The sequence below is a fragment of the Arvicanthis niloticus genome, chromosome 23 (assembly GCF_011762505.2).
Source record: "Arvicanthis niloticus isolate mArvNil1 chromosome 23, mArvNil1.pat.X, whole genome shotgun sequence".
Taxonomy (NCBI): Eukaryota; Metazoa; Chordata; class Mammalia; order Rodentia; family Muridae; genus Arvicanthis; species Arvicanthis niloticus.
In genome coordinates this window covers 15122425-15144688 of record NC_133430.1, presented here as the reverse complement: position 1 = coordinate 15144688, position 22264 = coordinate 15122425, and the positions used below count along the sequence as shown (strand labels likewise).

The 22264-nt window shown below is 46.4% G+C and overlaps 2 protein-coding genes across 2 annotated transcripts; one reads left to right on the top strand and one right to left on the bottom strand.

The window, feature by feature from the left end:
* The first annotated feature begins 162 nt into the window (after positions 1–162).
* On the top strand, positions 163–15006 carry LOC143436565 (interferon alpha-inducible protein 27-like protein 1). The gene is made up of 5 exons (XM_076920879.1): positions 163–186; positions 6385–6469; positions 12579–12608; positions 14299–14460; positions 14825–15006. Exons 1-5 carry the CDS (start codon positions 163–165, stop codon positions 15004–15006), a joined length of 483 nt encoding a protein of 160 aa, XP_076776994.1.
* Positions 15007–17045: 2039 nt separating this feature from the next.
* Positions 17046–18635, bottom strand: LOC143436839 (interferon alpha-inducible protein 27-like protein 2A). Its single transcript, XM_076921311.1, has 4 exons — positions 18508–18635; positions 18365–18394; positions 17704–17865; positions 17046–17253 (listed from the first exon to the last, which is right to left on the bottom strand). Exons 1-4 carry the CDS (start codon positions 18512–18514, stop codon positions 17180–17182), a joined length of 273 nt encoding a protein of 90 aa, XP_076777426.1. The 5' UTR covers positions 18515–18635; the 3' UTR covers positions 17046–17179.
* Between the last annotated feature and the right edge of the window lie 3629 nt (positions 18636–22264).

Sequence of the window (22264 nt, the reverse complement as noted above, 5' to 3'; positions counted from 1 at the left end):
CCCATGGAGCCAATAGGCTCCCCCGCCCTTGCGTCCCATAGAATGTTCCCTGCCCTTCCCCTCCTGTTAGGGTCCTATCCTGCCCTTCTCAACACTTGGCACTTATCTGTGGACTCAAAACACTCTCTTGAGTGACTTCTACCTCAAGTCCCTGGGGTGACCATGAAGGCCTCTGGATCCTTACTGGTAAGTCTGTGCTGAAGAGGAGAGAGGGATGTGCGTGTTGGGGAGGGAGTGAAATATCAGAGTAGAGATGAAACTTACTCTCCAGCTCCTCCTCAGTCCATGGGTCAGCCCTCACCCTCAAAGCACAGCCTGTGACCTTTAACCCCAGTGACACATCTTTTGTGACCTATGATAGTCATGGCACATTTCCTCCTGACCCTTTAGCATGAAGGCTTAGGCTGACCCCAGATGAATCCTTGTTCAGAAAAGCATGCTCCCAAATACCTGTGTCCTCAGGCATCTTGATGGCAGGGATGGAGAGGGCAGCCTTTCTGAGGCGTTCATGGCTTTTTTAAGTCCCAGTAGCATGACCAGATGAGCAAAGCATGTCCTGTTTAGACAGTGAGACTTGGATTAGGCAGTGGTTTTCACCCTGTGGGTCTCAGGCTGTGTCTCCTCTGGAGTTCTAATGGACCTTTCACAGGGGTTGCATACCAGATATTTACAGTATCAATCATAAGTGTAGCAAGGTGACTGTTTTAGGTTGGCAATAAAAGTGATCTTAAGGTTGGGGGGGTTACTATAACATGAAGTAGAAGTTTGAGAAGTAGCAGATCAGAGGGTCGATGGGGATGGTGTGATGTTGGAGGGTTTTTGTTATTATACTGAGGGCAGGGTCTAGGTAGAGTAAGGGAGGATGGAACTAAATGGCCACTTGCCATAGTGATGGGAAACTGAGGCTCAGGGTCCAAGGTCTTACTCAAGGTCACATCCTGGGGCTTGTTTCTCCTTTCTCTTTCCCTGTCATCTTTATCTCCCTTTAAGCTGTCTCTTCTCTCTGCTCATCCCTCCCTCCTTCCATTCTTCTTGCCCTTTTCATATTCCTCAGTGCCCCCCCTCATTCTGTCAGGGGATGCTCTGGTGTTGGAGGGGAGGGGCTGTTTTTCCAGACTCCAGATCTACTTGACTGTACCACTTCAGTGTGGAGGCAGGAAGCTATGGTTGCTTGAAGCAGCAGTGGGCACTGGGGCTGACTGGCTTGAGGACTCTGACCCACCTGCTCTTTCCTTGAAGTCCAAGGGCGGTTGTGTCCAGCCATGTTTTAGTTTGAGCCTGTGGAAGTTAGAGAATGCCCATTCTGAGGCCTTCTACGTGTTTTCTTCCTGAACCAGACCCAGGTCACCTTCCCCTGTGGACTCTCTCTCTCCTCCTTAGCACTCCTTTTATATATCCGTGTCCTCCCTCTGACTTCCACTGTCCAGCCATCCATGGCTGTACCAGAGTTGTACCTCTGGACCTTTCCTATGCTAATTGACTCTGAGCCTGGCCTGATGTTGGTAAGACTTGGGGAGACATATCAATAGGGTAAAGCCATGTCTTCCAGGAAGGCTCCTGTGGTGATCTCCATGGAGCCCAAATTCTGAGGCATCTGGATTCATCTCCAGGTTCTCTTTTGTCTCCCTGTCAGCTGCTATGCCTGTACAGAGTCCTGTTGTCCAGGTAGGTATCCACCCTGGCATTCAGGTCTCTATTCATCTGCCTCTGTGTTGATTTATCCTGCTGTGTCCTCTGTGGAGAGAACCCTGACTTAGAAACTCCCTGCCTTACTTGTATGAACCTGTGCCCATGTAAGTACCTTTTGTTGGGGGAGACCTTAGGCCCAGACTGCTCAGTTTCATGAGTACCAGCATTGGGTTTCAGGGCATGCCTTCAACAAGTGTTCCTCTCTGGTCCTATGCACACTATTGTCACTGCCAGGGGTTGGTCCTTTCTGAAGACTTTATGGAGTAATCCTATCTAATGCTCCTATTTCAAGGAGAAGCAGCAGGCCTGAAGAGCTGGACCTCATGTGTGTCTACTGAGCAGGCCCTGTCCTATGAGGGCCATGGTCTACCTAAAGGGAGCCTTTGGCTGCAGTATGGAGCTGGGAGTAAGTAGGTATGGGAAGGGCTTCTCTCCTAACCAGAATGCCTACAATAATAATGACCCAGGTCTGACCCTTGAAGGATGATGGCTGCTCAGGAGTCTCCTTTCAGGTAAGTGGATAAGCACTTAACTACCAGGTGTGCTACAGTTCACACATTACAGTCCTGTTCCTACCACACAGGAGCCCTGGTAAGCCTGAACCTCTAATCCCTCATGAAAACCCTGAGCTGGTCTGCATATCTGCAGTGCTCTAAGCCTGCTGAAGTAGTATGAGGGTCAGAACAGTGTTTGATGCTTGAGGTTAGGACAGCTTTTCCCAGGTGACAAGCAATCCAGGGCCTGGGGTATCGGGGTAGGTAAGAATCAGACCAGCCCCAGGGCTGAACAACTTCAAATCACCATTGTCTTATAAGGTCTGGGCTGGTCCTTAAGCAGCTTTGTGTTTAAGAACAAGCCTTGGGTGCTTTAGAACACTTACCTGCAAAATATTGGCTTAACAATTCATGCGATGTTGCTGCCTCTTTCCATGGATGCAAGAGGCTAAGGTATGTGCCCTCTACTATATGAGCATGGGGTTCATGTTAAGTGGGAACCTGTCTATACATGGTTTATACAAATGCTCAATACATACATTTGGGGTGCTGTCTCCCTCAAGCTTGTCCATCTTTCAGGCTGGCCCTGAGTGGAAAATTGGCATCAGGTGGGACAGAGGAAGGGACTCCTCTTGAAAGGACAGAGGGAGGTGACTCACTGTGTGGTCCAGTCTAGAGCACCTCCTGCAGGAAGCCTCGAAGGACCAGATGGAGTGACCTGGACCCATTGGCCCAAGGGTGAGGCCTGGATGCTTAAATGTGACAAGGTCTCAAGTGCCATATAGCAAGGTAGTGTTACATTAGGCTAGTTCCAGAACAGTTTCAGTGACTGTGTTTTATGTGGTAATAAAGCAGTGTCCAATTTTGAGAATGGACAGGAGAGATGTTAGTTATTTTTCTTGTCTAGAGATAAAATTTCTTGACTGTAGATCCAGAAGCATGGGCTCCAGGTTCTTCTCATCACTGCATTGATTTTACAATTGTCCAACCCCAGCCAAGTGCTCTTGTGTGCCTGTCTTTTTGGGCCTCCTCATTCAGAAGGCAGATTTACAAGGGTTTCTCACTTGACATGCTGGCCACCTTCAGTGTGGGAGCTAGACTTGGGGTGCAGGGGTTCATGGGAGTATCTGTATTTCCCATTATTGCAGGGAGGGACTTGGATAGAGGAATCAAGTCCTCCTGTGTGAGGATTTTGTGTCCTCTTCACTAGAGGGGCATCCTATGAATGTGGGAAGTCTCAATTTTCTTGTCTGGTTTTTATTGTTTTGTTTTCATTTTTAGACAGTCTCTAACAATGGTAGCTCAGGTTGGCCTTGAATTCAGTCAGCCATCCTGGCTGAGCCTCCCAATGTTCCAAAATCTCTAGGGTGAAGCCCAAGCTAGTGCTGATTCACTGACAGAATAACTTCACTAAGCAGTCTCTAATTTTCAGATGCCAATCAACTGCTGACACTTGTGTGGTGGAGACGCCTGTCACTTGTGGATATGCCTTGTGTTGGCTTATAGGAGAGTCTCTGACACTGGCCACAATTGCTGCTGTACTCTTGGGAAGCCTCTTCTATCCTCAAGTAGCAAGTCATGACTGTCATTGGTGGCTATCTGCAGGTTGCAGTTTTTTACCACCTCACCTCAAAAACCTGTGCTCTAGGCTCCACATGTGAAGGTGCCATCTTTGAGCAGGAATTGAAGAGCCTGCAATGGCTGCCTGTTCCAGGAACAACAGCTCTTATGTAGATGGACTTGGGACACTGTGTGCTGAGGGTCTTTGTCACCACACTCTGGAGAGATCATTCAAGGAGGACAGAGCTGAGACTCCTTTTCTGATTCAGAGGTCTTTGTGCCACATGTAGGAAAGATGCCGGGAGCCAACCCCCTCGCCCCCAGCTTGGGGGTGAAAGGGGGAGAGAGAAAAGCAGCTGGTTCTTCTTTCTTCTCCTCCTCCCACCGTCAGGTTCTTCTTGAGGCAGCCCCTATGCTACTGTAGCTGACCTGCAGTCAACATCCTGGCCCTAAGACCAGCAAGGTGTTAAGTAAATAGCCTTGTACTATCCTAAAAACTTCTGAGGGTAAGAGACTGCAGGCTTAGGTGATTAACACCTGTAGCCTAACAGCAGAGGATTAGGCAACATGGCCTGTGTTCTATCTCAGCAGGAACTGCTGGGCTCTAACTTGGAGGAAGAGAAGACACTTTAGAAAAGTTACTATAGAGTTTATTAAGTGTAAAAGGTATCCTATGAAAGCCATCTGAGGGAAAACGTGGAAAGGTCCTGAGTGGGGAAGAAGAAAAGATTCTAACAAAGTAAAAAACCTAAGGGAGAAAAATTCTAGGCAGGGGGAAAGGAAAGGGCGATGGGGTCCTAACTAACTGACTAGTCTAACTCTGCTCATTCTAACTGAACTCTCATCTCTTTGTCCTCAGAACTTACACATCTTTCAGAGTACATGGTCACATGTTACAAGGTTCATCACAAGTTCACACCAAATTTCAAGTCATAAATTGAAATAGAAGTTTACAACACAGAATGTTTACATGAATACCCATTAGGAGTAATTATCTAACTAGACATTCATCACCTGTCTAGCTCCACAGGTTCGTAGAAAGTTTGAAACTATAACTTAAGAAATTTTTGAAGTTTTGTATAGATAAACCCAGGCAATATTTTCTCTTCTGTCCTGGTACCTATAATAAATTGTGGATTCCCTCTAGTAACCTAGGCTAATTGTTTTATGACCTCCTGGAATGTGCTCTGAGCAGGAGAAGGTCCAGTTACTATCACTCTTGGGGCAATTAACTGATAACACTCAGGAGACTGGCAGAGTTCTCATTGCAGTTTGACTATGCCTAAGGGACTTAATAGCAGTCCCGATATAAAAGAACTTAATAATCACTGATATAATTTTAGGAATTCTTATAAGATCATCATTAAGACTTAAGAAGTCATCTATTTGTCTATATAGTATCACTACAAGACAGTACATCTTCGTGGATCTGCAGAGATCTGCTACAAAAGGGTGTGCTATTGCTTAGTGATTGTTACATATGTCTAATAATAGTAATAATGGGAAAAGCATATTAATAGCAGGAATCTTTCCTAAAATCACGTCCACCACAGCCTTGCTAATGGGGCACACTTGTCGCAGATTATAAAATAATCCGAGGCAAGCATTTCAGGATGATCATCTGCTCATTATTAGCTTGTCCCATTATGGCTCCCGACAAAATGAGGGCTCATAGGTCCTTGTAGGAGCTTACCTGGCTCTGTGCTGACCCTTGGATGCCAGCTGATGGGAGGAATGAGACCCTCAAGCTCCAAACACTGCGGGTGGGGAGACACCACACACCACACCCATGGGCTGTGAGAAGGGATTTAAGGAAAGTCTAGTTTTCCTTGTTTGTATTGACTGTTTAAGATCATGAGAGTATGGAGAGCTGGCTCAGAAGTTTAGAGCCTTTGGTGCTCTTTCAGAGGACCCAGGCTTAGTTCCCAGCTCCTGCATAGTGTCTCACAATCATTTGTAACTCCAGTCCCAGGGCATCTGATGTAGTAGTACAGGTTTGGCTTGGCCATATATTCTGCCTCTGAATGTTTGTGGAGTGATGGTTATGGTTGCCTGGGTTCCTTGAATATGCTTCGCCTTGTGTGAATACATATTACACAGGGATTTCAGGCGGGGTGAAAAGTCTACAATACCATCATTGTGTTTTCTCTGCTACTGTTTGTTTCTTAGGTTGGCATACATTCATCATACCTATTTTAAGGGTAGCCTTGGCTAAAATTCATTTTTTCTATCCATTTTTACAGCATTTCTTATTGTTTACATAACCCTTGTAAGGCCTAAAGGTCTTTTTTCTAAGTTTAAATTGCTGTTCTTTAGAGATGTATAATATATATTATATATGATATCAAATAATCCTGTCATCTATAAGCCCCACTTGCCCAAAGTCATGAAGGCCTGGAGCTGATGTTTATGTAAGATAACAAGCCACTTGTGTTTTTGCTCCAGTAGGAGTGCTGGTTGCCCAAACTTCCTGTCACCTGAGTGAAGAGAGCAGGGGAAATCAAAACTTCTCATTGGCTGTCTTTAGTCACTGGGCGTGTCTTCACCTAGAGTGGATGTGTCAGGCCTGGAGGGAGTTGAAAAACTGAAACCTACCTCATCTGCTAGGTTCCATCACCAAGTATGTTGTCAATCACAGTAGTTTTTCAACTCTGAAAAGAACTTGAAAGTTGGCACCATTTTATCTGGGTGCCCTGCCTCCACCTTGGCTGTTTCCCCCTTTGGAAGTCACTGGCCCTGCATGTCCATCTGACACTTTTTCTTGGGACCTAGGTCTACATGAAGAACTATGACAAGTCCCCTCTCACATTCCTTTGGGTGCATGTCAGGGATTCAGATCGATAGGGAATTTACCAGAGGACGTAAGATCTGTAGAATGTTAGTGAGTAGAAATTTATTGAGGCGTTCACATGTTAATTGCTGGCCAGTGACATTGGTTAGTTCTAGAATTTTTCTAATGTCCTCAGAAAAGGTAACATTTCACCCCCGCCTCTCAAAAGGAGCTCACAGAATAGCCCAGGCTTGCTCAGAGAGCACTATGGATGTAGCCCAGGACAATCAACCTTAAGCTTGTGGCAATATTTCTGACAAACTTTTCAATGTTCAAAATGTTGACACCACCATGCCTGTCAATATTATTCTTCATTGACCACTATGGACCATTCTTCCAAGGCCCTGGGCAAGAGAGACTGTAGGGCCTTTCCTTCTCTGAGGGCCACTAAATAGAAAGGAAATTCAGAGTTGGACAAACAACATATGGAGGGCGGTGATGGAAAGAAGAGCCCATGGCAGAAGCTCTGAAGATCCACCAGAGTCAAGGCTATCCCTGTGACCATCAGTGGAGTCCAGCATGCTGGAAAACAGACAGATAACACCCATCCTTAAGGGAGGACCTTCTTGTCTCATGGCCCATGTGCAATCAGTTGACAAACAGGCAACCTGCCCTCCTGCTTGCCAGTCAGTACCAGTGAGCAGCAAATTCCTTCTAACCTCTGGCCACTCAGCACCTGATTTGGACAAGCCTTGTTTCCATTCCTCTGCCTTTTACCCCAAGGCCACTGGAGACCTGGCTAAATTCTCCAGGTTACCTTTGAACTCCTGGCCCTTTGAGCTTCAGAGAATTCAATCTGGGCCCAGTGGCTGCAGGAGATCAGGATCCTAAATGGCTCACACTGTTGGGAACTGAGCCCATGACCTTACTATGACTCAGTGTGGGATGTTCGTGTCTAGAGTAAGGAGTTCTACCCTGGAGAACCTGAGAAAGCTTCTTGAAGGAGTATACAATTGTAGAGAGCTGCTGTTTCAGTGGCCACACGTTTGCATTTCCAAGATTGGCCCTGGCCACATGTTTCGCCAGATGTAAACATTTAGCTGCGCAGTTGCTAGGCAGATAGGCGTGCCTTAGCCACTGCCAATCCCGAGGCATATTGGGTGGTGAGTGAACAGCCAATCATAAGTGAATACGTCACTCTAGACTGCACTTAAGCGGGGAACCCCTTCCTCAGTGCCCTCTGGCGCGCTCTCTCTCTCTCTCTCTCTCTCTCTCTCTCTCTCTCTCTCCCTCTCTCCCTCTCTCCCTCCCTCCCCCCCTCCCCCCTCCCCCCTCCTTCCGCGTCTCTCCACGTTTCTCCACGTGGGTGATAAAGATTAAAAGCCTCGTTTACAGTAACTACCTGTTCTCTGCGTCTCGTGATTTCTCTGCGGACGCAAAAGCGCCAGGGGGGCGCGTTAGATCTGGTGCCGAAAATCCCGGGTTAAGTTCCAGGCACGAGAATCCAAGCGCGCAGATTCTCCACGCGAGCGAAACCCACGCGCGGTTTTCCCAGGCGGCAGATCCCTACGCGTTAGCGGAAGGAACCCTGAGCTTCGAGAACGGTTAACAAACTGTGGATGTCGGGGTCACCTCCGGAAGGTATGCTTGGGATAGAAACCCTCGTCGCGGGTGGATATTCTCCCATTGCCACCGCAATAGCTAGCTTCCTGTTTGCGTTGCTTTCAGCTATTAGGACAAGTCAAAAGGTTTCACGAGAGGTCCGTTCCAAGCTATCAGAACCAGAGTGTGTTAGTTTAAGCCGGCGGCAGGCCAAGGAGCCTGGAGAAATGGGGTGCTCAAAAGTAACTAGGACTACTGCAGAGTCCATGGAACCACCGGCAGGTGGGAAAAAGTGGGTGCAAAAGAGAATCCGGCGGACAGAGGAAGCCGGGCGGTGGCGACGCACGCCTTTAATAGTGAAACAAAGGATTTTAAAACCGCGCACAGCCGCGGCCGCTGCGGCGGAATCGCGCACAGGCGCGGCTGCAGCGGCGAAACATGTAGCTGCCTTTCGTGGGAAGGGAAGCCTGAAAAATTGTCTGGGCGCATTTTGCGGCCCGGGAGAGGGTCTTTTTTGTGTTTCTTTCACAGGCGAAAACAATCTAATTCGGCCCGTGGCACATGGCAGCGCAAGCGCGCTCGCGATGGCGGAGCGCGGCCTGGAGCCGCTGGCCCCCCGTGGTGCAGACGCAGCTACAGAAGCGGGAACCTTCTACAGAAGCTACAGAAGCGGGGAAGATCACAAAGAAGGAAGCTGGATTACAAGATCTCGGCTGACTCTCCTGCCATTGTGGCTGAGTATATCGATGTGGGATTTAATAAAATCGTAAATTATTCCAGAGGTTTTTAGTTCAAATTTAAGGTTTTAAATAAAAGCAAAATATCTCAGTTCAGAACTGCGCCTAAACTGGCAGGCAGGCAGGCAGAGGGAGGTTAAGTACATTTACATTTGAATTAAGACACGCAGGCTACGGCCAGAAGCAGTTTTCGTTCTGAGTCTAAAGACCAGATCCTAACAAGATAACCTATATTCAAAGCTGTTAAAAATAAGATGCCTTAGATTCCTTTAAAATGTGTAACAATTATTAAAAAATAAAATTGGCTTTTATCCGATATTCTCATGAGACAAAAAAGATTGGTTATTAAATTAATCCAAAATAAAGTTCAAATTTAAGTTTTATACAACCTAACTTGTCTTATCCAGCTACCATTTCAATAAATGTTTACATAAAAAATATTTTTATACCATTCCTTTACATTTTTGGTAAAGGTAAAAGGTTTATAGGTAATAAATTTATTCATAATGTTTAAGAGCCCATGAAACAATATTTGTTAAAAAATAATTGCTTCAGAAAATGGGTAATGTTTTATATTTTACATATATATACAAATTTTGTTGCCTTAATACAAAAAGGGTAAGAGGTTAAATCTTTTGATATATATTATATTTGATTAGTGGATTTCTCTAAAGAAAATTTTTTCTACAAGCTATTGCCTCAATATAGCGAGCTTTTAAAATTTTTAAAATACTTGTTACTTCAAAAAAGTATTCAAAGACAGTGTCTTTCAATGTTTGAGTCAATTTGACTTTAGAAATAACTCAGCCATTAAGGCTGGACTTAATTTAAAATATAAAGGCTAAACTCCCAGCGGCCACGTGGTGTCTCACAACCATTTGTGGTGAGGATCTAACGGCATCTTCTGGCCTATGAGTGTACATGCAAAGAAAAATAGTTTACTTTAATCTTAAATTACTCTTAATAATTTTTAAAGGTTGTTAAGAGATATTATTTGACTAAAACCTCATTTTAAGCTTACCATAAGAGGATTTAAAACCTCTGTTTAATGTTTTCAAAGAGATACAAGTCCAAAATAAAATCATATATATATTTTCTTGAGTTTATCTTGCTTTAACACAATTAAATTATGTGTTGTAGTCATTGTTTTAAAATGTTAAAAAGGGGTATATCTGCCTTTGTCTTGTTAAATATGTTTCATAAAGTGCAAAATGTTTCGGCTACAAGATTTAATATCTCTAGCCATTTAAATAACATTAAAAATTAGTAAGGTGTTTAAAAATACATCTGCACAACCGGTGTTGGTGTGTGTAGACCCTTCATTTTTCCTTATGTTATCCAACCTTCAGAATAATTCTGATATCTTGGATTGTAAAAATGTTACATGCTTTTTAGCACAAGGCTAGAATGGATCACTAGACCTAGCCTTGGTTGTGCATGTGCCTACCTTTGTGCCCATCTCAGTACATCGTTATGGAGACTTAAAATAGACTTTGGTCAATCAGAGAGTTGATTGGCTCTAGCCCATGTGAAGGGGCTCACAGATGTGGCTCAAATAAACTGTGTCAACAGCCCCACATCCAGGTGTTACACCTCTAAGATTTGTGAATGATGCATTTACTTAAAGCCATGATCTTTCTGCTTATTTAAAAGGAAAGTGAAATGGGAAATTGGACCAGATACAACAGTGATTGCAAATCCGGATTTCCAGCCTTGATGGAGTGTGGATGGAGCCTGTTTCCCGTGGAGATTTTACTTCTTAAAAATAAATTTCTTCTGCCTTTTCTTTCTTTCTTTCTTTCTTTCTTTCTTTCTTTCTTTCTTTCTTTCTTTCTTTCTTTCTTTCTAAAGAGCGGGAATAGGCCTGCTTGATATACAGCTCTATGATGTGAATTAGTATTCATAAATGGTTGGTTTGTAAGCTCAGAGCCCAGCAATATAAGTGACAAGGTAGCTAAAAGCCTAAGCACTCGCAAGCCTTGGAGCAAGCATCCCTCCCTCAAATTTGACGATCTAGGCTAAAAAATAGCCTATGACAGAGACACTCTCAGTCTATGCACCCCAAGAGCTCAGCTCATTTGCACTGGGTAGATGAGAGGTCTTGTCTAGTCAGCTCTTGCCTAAATAATTGTGATACCTAATAATAGGTTGACAGCCCTCGCACTCCTGGGAGCTATATATATACTCCATTGCACAGGGATGGGTGTCAATTCTCTTTATATTTCCTTAGCCCATGCACCCAGAGGACTGGTTTCCATGGCACCTGGAAGGGTAAGGAAAAATCTTCGGGCTATAAGCTCTTGATCGCTTACTCCCCCCCCCAAGATGGAGTTTGCTTGATTGGGTTTGAGTTCGAATCTTATTTGGTACTACATTTAATCGGCAAAAGGCTGTTTCATATTAATAATTTAAACAGGGAGAGATGTAGAGAGCTGCTGTTTCAGTGGCCACACGTTTGCATTTCCAAGATTGGCCCTGGCCACATGTTTCGCCAGATGTAAACATTTAGCTGCGCAGTTGCTAGGCAGATAGGCGTGCCTTAGCCACTGCCAATCCCGAGGCATATTGGGTGGTGAGTGAACAGCCAATCATAAGTGAATACGTCACTCTAGACTGCACTTAAGCGGGGACCCCTTCCTCAGCGCCCTCTGGCGCTCTCTCTCTCTCTCTCTGTTTCTCTCTCTCTCTCTCCCCCCTCCTTCCGAGTCTCTCCACGTTTCTCCACGTGGGTGATAAAGATTAAAAGCCTCGTTTACAGTAACTACCTGTTCTCTGCGTCTCGTGATTTCTCTGCGGACGCAAAAGCGCCAGGGGGGCGCGTTAGATACAATGACTTACAGCCTCAGTAAATTCAATCATGGCTCTCAGGTAACATTCAGATAAAATATATTACTGGTGCTGGTCCTTTACCTGGCTGCAAGTAGACCCTACAATGAAGCACTCCTCCATGCTCTGGAGATTACTGCCTTGTGTTGGGGGCAAGGAGTGTGTCTGAGAATCCACAGTATCAAACGCTGACACTATATCATATCAACTAGTAGTCCTATCCTGAGGGACGAATCCCAGCATGTTAGCATCTATGGTTTGACTGAGAAGGAAATTCAAGCCTCGTATATTTGAGTGTGTGGTCCTTAGTTGGTTGGCCTGCTTTGGAAAGATTGGCATGTGTGGCCTTGTTGGAGAAGATGTGCCCTTTGAGTTTCAAGAGCATCATGACTGCCTGCCAACCTGCAGTCATTTATAATGGCGGCTTATCCCTACATCAGTCAGGCCCACAGCCCTAAATTATAGAGCCAGTAGTCTGTGCTCTGAGAGGCTACATGCATTTTCTAGTTCTACATACATGAATACTGGTCTTTTTTCTTTTTTTCATAGAAGCCAAGGCAGTCACTTTACTACCAACCTGTTCCTCAAGCCTCTGCTTTTGTTTGTTTTTGTTTTGCTATCTTTGAATGGACCCTGCTTTGGTGGACAGAGAGAAGAAAAGTAGATTCAGATTTCCCTTCTCCACAGCAGGCAAACAGCTCATAGATAAGGGAAGGACAAAGCATAATCTCTCTGAAATGTTTGGAGTTCTCCAGAGGCAGGCTGTCAGGTCCTGCTCAGGGCAGAGATATGCACTGGTTCTCTCTCTAAGGGGAGGGCACACAGGGCTCTTTCTTTCCTTAGAGCTGAGTGGGGGAGGGGCGGGTGACAGTTCTCACAGGATTTCTTTTTCCTTTTTAGCCAAGGCTGCTGTTGCTGTGCTTGGGGGTGGTAACTGACTTCAGGAAATAGTGCAGGTCCCCTCCTACCTGTCTCTGTCAGCATGGAGCCAGGGCACAACCCATCTTGTTTCAGTAGGCTTCCCAGAGGTCATGGGGCAAAGGTGGTGACTGAGTGAGGGAACTGGTTGAAAGAAGGAACTAGAAAGAAGGAAGGAGTGTAGTGGTGTAGAGGCAGGAAAAGCCACATCTTCCTCAATGCCCACTCCCTCATGTGAGAGCAGTCACCTTGTGACCTGATGCATTGTTTGAATTCTTTTGAGCTCCTAATTATAACCTTGAAAGTACAAGGGGGACTGGACTGTTCATCCCACTTAGTATTTACCAAGGGGGCTCTAGGAAGGAGAGAAACACTTGGAACGCACTAGAGTTGCTGTGTGTTGGTGTCCAGCACTCACCTCACATACCACATGAACACTGAAGTCACTCAGAGAAGGCTAGGGTGTTGAGCATTCACCCCAGGACTGATTGAGCATGGCCTCAGACCAGACTCAGGAGCTGACTGCTCTCCTGAGCCAGAATCCTACAGAGCACAAGCCTGAAATCCACAAACACCTGTGCCAAGTTATTTTACCAATCAGGAGTTAGGGTTAGGAGACTTCCTTAGGAACTTATATGTGTTATACGTTTCTCTCTTTCCCATTGGGTATGGCTAATCAAGTGTGGTCGGGGACTTACTTGCCTAATACTCATCTGCCAACCATGATGACAGTTACCATGTTCATGTTCTTTCTGCCAAGTAGAACGTCAACTCTCAGGAAGGTCTGGGAACTTAAGACTTCTACCTTGAGGGTGAACTAAAAGTTTATTTCAAATGGCTTTTTATATTGGTGCAGATGTTCCTTTTATGTTGGGGTCTATACCAGGGGCAACTTATATAGGCAAAAACCATAAAAGTTCATATATTGTGCAAGAAGTGTTCAGACTGAAGCTTATTAAGACTGTATCTACAAAGTAGTTTTAACTGACATCTATTGTGATTGGTTTCTAAGAACACAGCAGCACAGGATATTATAGAATAAGCAAAAATTGGGCATGAGCAAGTTTCCTACTAACAGTAGTAACAGCATAGGACAAAGTGTTTTTTGCACCATTAGTAACAGCTTAAAATGCCTGGCTATGCAAGCAACAGTGACCCAGACCTAAACACTCAGCAGGCTCCATCAGTTTGGTGGCTTCTGACATGCTCAGTGAGAACCCAGCAGGGCCGGGACATGCCTCCTCCTGACACTCCAGTTGGGTTCTACTTATGTCCATTGCCTGGGCAAGATATTTTCCTGTGGAAACACCTACTCAGGTCTGCTCCCTTATCCCAAGATCAGACCAAGACAGACACTGAGCCCAGCAAGCAGCCTTTCTGAAGGTCTTCCTCTCAGTCAGAGCCAGGCAAGAACTCCATCCTCAGTGACTAACAGCTGCTCTCCTCCTGTGCTCCCTGCATCCTGACTCCCAGCACTGCAGTTCAGAGTGCCTCCTGCCTAGCCCTTCACCCGTGCTCTCTAGGCTTCTCCTGAGGAGGAGTTACAGAGAAGAGGAGAAGCCTGGCTCTGTCTGCTCTGCTCATCCTCTCCTTCTCTAGACCCTTGGAAGTCCTTCAGGCTCAACCAAGTGCATTTGGACACAGGGTGGGGGTGGGGCATCCCTATCTCCAAGTCCACTTGACATAGCTCCTCTTCCCTCAGCCATGATAGTAGCTGCTGTACCACCTGTGCTGAGTGCTGTGGGCTTCACTGGGACAGGAATTGCAGCCTCCTCTCTAGCAGCTAAGATGATGTCCTTGTCAGCTATTGCTAATGGTGGTGGAGTCCAAGCTGGTGGCCATTCTGCATTCTGCTGGTGTGTTGGCAGAAGAACCAGACACATCCCACTCTGTTTCCTCTTTTGCTTCTTTCTGGTGTTTAACAGAGGGAGGTAAAGGAGGGAGAGGTGGATTGCAGGATGGTTTACCTGGTTTAGTCCTCTCCTTAGGACCAACCTTTTCCATGCAGAGGGGGATGTTATCTATCTGGACTATTACCTAGTGTTCATGTATGGAGTTTTTCCTGCAAAAGCAACAGTGTTGAACAGAGGTGCTAGAGCCTTTGAGAAATAGCAGGGGTACTGTGGAGATCCGTGCCTCCGGCCATCCAGGGTGGTCCTGGCACCTCTGACCTCTCTGACCCATAGTTTTATCTCATCATATATTGGTCATCATCTTTTCCTTCCCAGGAGCTGCTGGACTCTCCATGCCATCTACAGTCCTCGTGGGCTCTGCAGGGTCTGCTGTTGTGTCCGGTGTGATGGGCATCTGTGAAAGTTTCTACCCCTTTCTCTTCATGGCAACAGAGGTGTCAGATATGGGAACAGAGGTGGCAGACATGGCAATAGGATGCACTGCCCAAGTTGTCTAACACAGAGTTGGATTAATGACCCCAGGGGAAAATCTGCTAACACAATCACCTAGGTGGAAATGAGAAATAAAACAAAGTTATTATGTGTCTTGTTGTTTCTCTTCCTGTGTGCTGTTTGCACTGCAAAGGTAGGGACCTGAGCACTCTGCTCTCTGGGCTTGGGATGGGTGAGGCTCAACTCTTTCTCCTGCCATGTTGTCCCAGACCCACATGGTATAGGTGTGTGCTCAGCTGGATTGAATCTAAATGTGACAACAGAAGTTGCTCTTTGCCCTGGTACTGATCCACGAGTATATCACCTCCTTCTTATGTCCCTCAAAATGAGGAGTTGACCTCACTGGCTTCTCAGATGCCAGCCAGAATGGGCTTCAATCAGTTCCTGTGAGGAGGTTTCCTGGCACCCTGCTTTGAGCCACTCATCTCAAAGGCAGAGCCTGGTTTGCATTCAAACCATCCCCTCTACCCCTGTGTATCCTGGGATTATTGCTGGTGGTCTGGATCATACCCTCATGTGAGTCAGCTGAGCAAACACAGTGTAAACCCTCTGCCTGTACTTCAGTTCCACAGGTCTACTAAGAAATTAAATTTACCCCTGTGTCTGACTCAGTGCAGACCTTGTCCATGCTAGGAGAGAAGAATTAATTTACTAGTCATGCTTGTCAGTGGGAAAAGGTTTCTTCACATTGGATCCTGTCTTCAGTCCATGCATACAGATGGCTCTACCGCCGGGGCTGTGGAAAGAATTTCCCTGGGACAGACACAGGCTTCATCCTTCCTCTAAGAAAGAAGTCCCACTACAACTGTGTCCCCAGACCCAAAGATTCCCACTCTCTCTTTCATGATTTATGTCACCTTTTAAAGAAGTGATTTGTATAACTGGATAATTCAAAACCCACAATTCTCTGGAAATCCTCAGGCCCACATCAGTCTTCTGGAGACAGGTTTTATACCTACCGGTACAGCAGCTGACCTAGCCTGAATGCCCACAGATCCTAAGCACCCACCAACCTTGGGTCTGGCAGAGCATCACTGCCAGACAGTGTAGCCCAGTTAGAGTGGGTTTTCTCTTGTATGGGACATGACTGGGACATCAGCACTGCTCAGGATAACGAGGCTCTGAACAGGTTTTCCAGAATGTTCTACAAGGATTGAACCAGCTCCTGGGAAAACCTCTAGGGTGGGAGAGGTAATACAAGAGTCTTGGCAATCACATCCTGGACTCCTAGAGCAGCTGTGTGAGCCTTACCCCTTGTTCATCCCCTCAGATCCAGATCCCAGTAAATTAGCAACTGGCCAACATTGATTTTGTCATTCAGACACCCCCTGATATTAGAAAGAAACTGCAGAAGTTAGAAGGGCTTGAGCATATGAATGGGTCCCAATTAATAGAGATTGCTGAAATGTATTCTCCTGCCTCAAGACTTCTAGGTGTTAGTGTGGACCCTGCCCAGCCCTGCATAATGCATCATATGAGCAATGACTGTCAGCCTTAAGTGACAGTGTGGTCAGGGCCCTACAACATGAGGCAGGAATTTGTGTCTCCTTTCCATTTCATAGACATTACAGATGATGGTGACCTTTTTTGATTCCATCTTGTTCCTCAGGTAACAGTGCGTTAGCTGAGCTCAGTGAATTCCATGGTGGTCTTCTGTCAGCCTCTCGGCAGTGCAGTGGGGTAGCTATAGGCGGCTCATAGCCCTGGACATACACAGGCATTGATGAGGAAGGACCAAGTGCTGGGGCAGGAGGGTGTCTTGGTCTTTAGTACCACTCACCTTTGCCTCATAAAAGAAACCTCGTTGTGCTCTACCTTGAATAAGGGATAAAGCGAGGTCCATAAATCCCCCAAAGCCCTCATACCACACAGACTGTTTCCATTAAGAGAGCGACCACCTCCAACCTTTTGTATACTGATTGTTTGCTGGCCAACCTGTCACCTCCCTCTGATCTCCAGGCTAAGGCTGTCTGGGAAAGTCTGAAGACTTGAAACTCCCAGCCTACAACCCCAATCAAAGAGCCAACACAGGCAAGGCAAAACACACCAGCCAATATACTTTATTTTTCATCGTTCTCTGACATCACAGAGGGTTCTCAGGGCGCATTTTGGAACTTTGTGTCCTGGGTAGTCTGTATAGGCTTTGGGTTGAGCTGACAGAGACGTCGTCTCCTATGTTCAGAGCAAGGCTACAGCAGCTGCACCAGCAGCCCCCAGGACCGTGTTGGCTGATGTGGAGAGTCCAAGGACCCCTAAGAAGGAAACAGTGCAATGACAGGCAGTGGCTTGAGACTCAGAGATGCCCACACAGTTTTTGTCTGAACCTTGGGGCTTGCTTTAGCCTGAGTTATTTAAAGTAAACCAGAGAGAGAAGACAAATGTGGGCAAACTGCGAAACAGGACAGAGAGCTAACCACAGAAATGCCCTTTCTACATAGCAGGACAGAGAGGCACCCAATGTAGAAAAACACTCACTTAGGGAACATTCAGAGTCCAAGTAGCATGCGTCAGACCCCTGACTATTTCTGTCATCCAGCACTCCTCTCCCCTGGGGCCACACCCCCACTGCACTCAGAGTGAATCAGAAAGTAGAGACAGAACTAGAAGACACAGTTCACTTAAGAAGGTGGGACTGGACGGAGAGGATGGGAATCACCAAACTTAGGTTGTTCTCTGGTCATCTTGCCTGGCCCGACACTCACCCACTGACTGGAGTGTGGCTACCAGGCTTCCTGCTGCAACTCCACCCCCATTGGCAACTGCTGCAGCAGACATCATCTTGGCTGCTATGGATCCAGCTGCAATGCCTGCCCCAGTGAAGCCCACGGCGGTCAGGACGAGGGGTGCACCTGCCACAGCCACAGCTGTAGAGAGAGGAGCTGGTGACGTAGGCTCGGGGAAATGACCCACTCACGAGTTCCTTGACTGTTTCTATTGTGTTCCTATTCTGAGGAGCATGGAAAGGGGTCCCAAGGTAAAGAAGAAGGCGACTGGAGGGAGCCTGGTGGAGGCAAAGAAGTCAGTGGAGGAAGTGACAGAGCCATGGTGTGGCCAGGCTGTGACACTTGAGAAGCACCACCTTCACTGGACTTGGGGTTGTGAGGGGTAAAAACAACCCTGCAGTGCTCAGCAGCTCCCCCTCCCAGCAGTCACCAAATTCCTCTACTTGCTGCTCATCATATATAAGGTCTGGAGGAGAAGATGCACAGGAATCATAAGCTCATCCCTGGAGGAAAGTTAGTACAGCACTAGCCCCTGGTCTGTAAGCAGGCAGCCCCAGAATCCAGCTGCAGGCAGCAGGAATGGCACCCACCTCAAAGCACAAAGTCCCCACCACATTACCCTCAGGAGCAAGAGACAAACCTCCTCCTATGGCAGAGGCAACCAGTGTTCCTATAGAGAGACAGATGGGTAGAGAAGGTTAGAGTCTGTTTGTTGATAGCAGGGAGTTCTTGGTGACTTTGGTCAGGCATTCCTGTTCCCAGCTCACCCCAGGTGCTACTCACCAAACATGTTGAGTCCTCCTGGTAGCAGTTGAGCTTAGGAAGAACTTAGGCAGTGACTTAAATCTGAGGAGAGAAGGAGAGGCTCCTACTGTTAACCAATAGGGACAGGGTCCACCCCTTTGGGAGGCTTGAAGGCAACAGAGGAAGTTTGAAAGCAATGTGGGGGAGGGGGATTGAAAGCAGTCCTGCTTACCTGTGTCCTGATCTCTCTTCTCTCTCTCTCTCTCTCTCTCTCTCTCTCTCTCTCTCTCTCTCTCTCTCTCTCTCTGACACACACACACACAAACACACACAAACACACACAGAAGAAGAGGATGAGCAAGAAGACAAAGACAATATAGCTGTTTGCTATTAAATCAAAACTGACACAAACAATACCCACAGAATACCCAAACTCAAGAAGAAAATGTGCGTCCAATATTTCACCTGACAGAGGTTGAGAGGTCATTGTGCAGCTATGGCTGGCTGACTAGCTTAGATTACCCGAAGTTGTGTTCCCACACAGTAAATGTTTTGATGAGGGTTTTGTTGTGGCAAACAAAGACAGAGATAAATCGAAATCACGATATATATGGATATATGTGTGTGTATAGATGTGTATATATTATATAATATATATTTACATGTTTGTGTATTAATGAGAACATTAAGTGGGAGGGTTAAAGCCAATGGGGGAGCCTCTGCCGAAACCTGGAGTGGTAACTGTCTGTATTCCTTCTTTTGTTTGGCAGGAGCCAAGAATTAGTATAGTCTAGAATATTTGCCTAATGGTCACCAAGATTTTAGGTTGGGTACAGACAGGGACATTGAATGGCTACTATAAAAGCTAAAGATATCCCAGAGGATTCAGCTCTAAACTTGCAGCATTTGCAATTCTCCACAATCATCGATAGTCTGATGAGGAAATCCCACTCAGGCAGGGTTCAATCAAAATGCAGCTTCTTTCCTGGAGCTTTGGCTCATAGAAATGCATACTGCTTCATCCCTGACCTGCAGAGGGAACTGTTTGCACATCCAGAAGCATCTCTTTCCATCTAGTTCCTCTTAAGATGTGCAACCACCAACCCACTCTGACTGCCCAGGGTAAGATTCATTGAAAGCTGCAACTTTTCCTGAACTGGCTCCTTAGATTTCTGTGGGTTGTTGCTGGGTATCAAGTTCCTTGAGGCATAATTTAGAGAAGATGTCACACTTTTAGAACAAGCTTCTCTAACTCCCAATGACATTTACTTTTTTAATCCAACACTGGCTCAGATCTAGAAACTTCTATGACTTCTCCCCTAAATTGTCTCACCTCTCCCTTAGTCCCCAGTCCTCCCCCCTCATTGCCATTTGATCTCCTTACACTTGCCCTTCCAGACTGCCTATGTTTACCACCTTAAATTCTGCTCTGTGGACATCTTCCAGCTTCCTCTCACAGCCTCTCATTTAAGGCTGTGAGTCCTAATACTTGCTTTTGTAAGTTAGCCAGGCTGAAAGGATAACACCACAGACGTGCACCAGTAGTTCTTGGTGATGTATTCCTCTAGGAAATCTATATTATAATATCCTTGTTCAGCAGAAAGTGCTGTAAATTTCTGTCTTAGTCAGGGTTCCTATTGCCGAGATAAAACCTAATGATGACTAGAAACCTGGGGAGGAAAGGGTTAACTTTGCTTGTCCTTCCACATCACACCTGAAGTAGGACAGGGACTCAACAGGGCAGGAACCTCATGGCAAAGCTGATGCAGAGGCTATGGAGGACCGTTGCTTACTGGCTTGCTCTTTTCCCTTGTAGACACTCAGTAGAATGAGCACTGGTAACTGTGCAGCAGGATCAAGAGTAGGGTCTCTTGAAATCTCCTCTGCCAGGGATATTAGTTCAAAACTTTCCAGGTTTGGCCTTCGGAATATTCTTAGGACAAGGGAGGAAAGTGCTTACATCCTTTGGCACGATATCACAGAATGGTCTCTAGTCCTCTTAATATCAGTCCCTGTAATCTCTTGAGCTGTGTCTCCACAATCCACATTGCTCTCAGCACTAAGCTCTCAGCTCCAAGCTCCTCCTGCAATGGTCCGTTACCCTGCTTAAAGCATTCAAGAGCTTTCCAAGGTCAGAGTCTCCAAGTCTTCCACCTTCCTCCCAAGACAGCCCATTTAGGCCTGTCAGGACCATGAGGCAGGTTCTGACGTCAATTTCTGTATTACTTACTTTTCTGTTTCTGTGAAGGAACACCATTACCAAGGCAATGTATAGAAGATGAAGTTTATTAGAATAATAGTTTCAGAGATGAGTTAATGAGCATCTTGGCAGGGACCATGACAACAGGCAGGCATGCAGGCAGGCAGTGTGCAGGCAGGTATGCAGATAGATATGCATGAATGCAGGCAGGCAGTGTGCAAGCAGGATGGCAACTGGGCTGACTGGCTTGAGGACTGTGACCCAATTGCTTCTTCCTTGAAGTCACAGGGAGGGTTGTGTCAAGTCAAGGTTTACTTTGAGCCTAGGGAAGTTAGAAAATTTTGGTTCTGAGGCTTTCTACCTATTTCTGTAGAAATAGAAGCTCCTGCCTGAGCCAAACCCAGGTCCCAATACCCTGGGGAATCTCTCTCTCCTCCTTAGCACTCCTTTTATATCCGTGTCCTCCCTCTGACTTCCACTGTCCAGCCAACCATGGCTGTGCCAGAGTGGTACTTCTGGAATTTTCCTATGCTAATTTATTCTGAGCCTGGCCTTATATTGGTAAGATTTGGGGAGACGTATCATATAGGGTAACAGCCATCTCTTCCAGGAAGGCCTTCTGTGGTGATCTCCTTAGAGCCAAAATTTGGAGGCATCCCAGACTCATCTTCAGGTTCTCTTCTGTCTCCTTGTCAGCTGCTATGTTTGTACAGAGTCCTGTTGTCCAGGTAGGTATCCACTCTGGCATTCAGGTCTCTTTCTATGCCTCTGTATTGATTTGCCCTGCTGTGTCCTCTGTGGAGAGAACCCTGACTTAGAAACTCCCTGCCTTGCTTGCAGTAACCTGTGCCCACCTAAGTTCTTTTTTGTTGGGGAAGACCTTAGGCCCAAACTGATCAGTTTTCATGGGTACAAGCATTGGGATTCAGAGACAAGTGTTTCTATCTGGTCCTATGCACCCTATTGGTACTGTCGGTGGTTGGTCTGTTCTGAGGACTTTGTAGAGTAACCCTATCCAATACTCATGTCCCAGGGAGCCACCTGGAAAAGCAGCAGGCCTGAAGAGCTGGACCTCATGTGTGTCTACTGAGCAGTCCCTGTTCAGTGAGGGCCATGGAGTACCTTAAGGGAGCCTTTGGCTGCAGTAGGGAGCTGGGACTAAGTAGGTATGGGAGGGGCTGCTCTCCTCCTCAGAATGTCTACAGTAGTATATGACCCAGGTCTGAGCCTGAAGGATGATGGCTGCTCAGGAGTCTCCTTTCAGGTAGGAGGACAGGCTCCTTTGTACCACGTGTTCCACAGTTCACAAATTATAGCCCTGTAAGTACCACACATGAGCCCTGGTAAGCCTGAGCCTCTAATCCCCTCATGAAAACCCTGAGCTGGTCTGCATAACTGCAGTGCTGCTAAGTCTACTGAGGTAGTATCAGGGTCACAGTGTCTGATGCTTGAGGTTAGGCCAGCTTTTCCCAAGTGACAAGCAATCCAGGGCCTGGGGTATTGGGGTAGGTGAGAATCAGGCCAGCCCCAGGGCTGAACAACTTCAAAATCCCCATTGTCCTGTAAGGTCTGGGCTGGTCCTTAAGCAGCTTTGTG

What these genes read in the sequence shown, in the direction of transcription:
- LOC143436839 (XM_076921311.1), bottom strand. An exon ending in TGCCTCTGCCATAGGAGGAG is followed by an intron (nt 17,866 to 18,364) that starts GTTTGTCTCTTG and finishes CTCTCTCTACAG; the next exon opens with CTGTGGCTGTGGCAGGTGCA. An exon ending in AGCCACACTCCAGTCAGTGG is followed by an intron (nt 17,254 to 17,703) that starts GTGAGTGTCGGG and finishes TTTCCTTCTTAG; the next exon opens with GGGTCCTTGGACTCTCCACA.
- LOC143436565 (XM_076920879.1), top strand. Translation starts at nt 163, where the DNA reads ATGAAGGCCTCTGGATCCTTACTG. An exon ending in AGGCCTCTGGATCCTTACTG is followed by an intron (nt 187 to 6,384) that starts GTAAGTCTGTGC and finishes CAATCACAGTAG; the next exon opens with TTTTTCAACTCTGAAAAGAA. An exon ending in TGCATTCTGCTGGTGTGTTG is followed by an intron (nt 14,461 to 14,824) that starts GCAGAAGAACCA and finishes TTTCCTTCCCAG; the next exon opens with GAGCTGCTGGACTCTCCATG.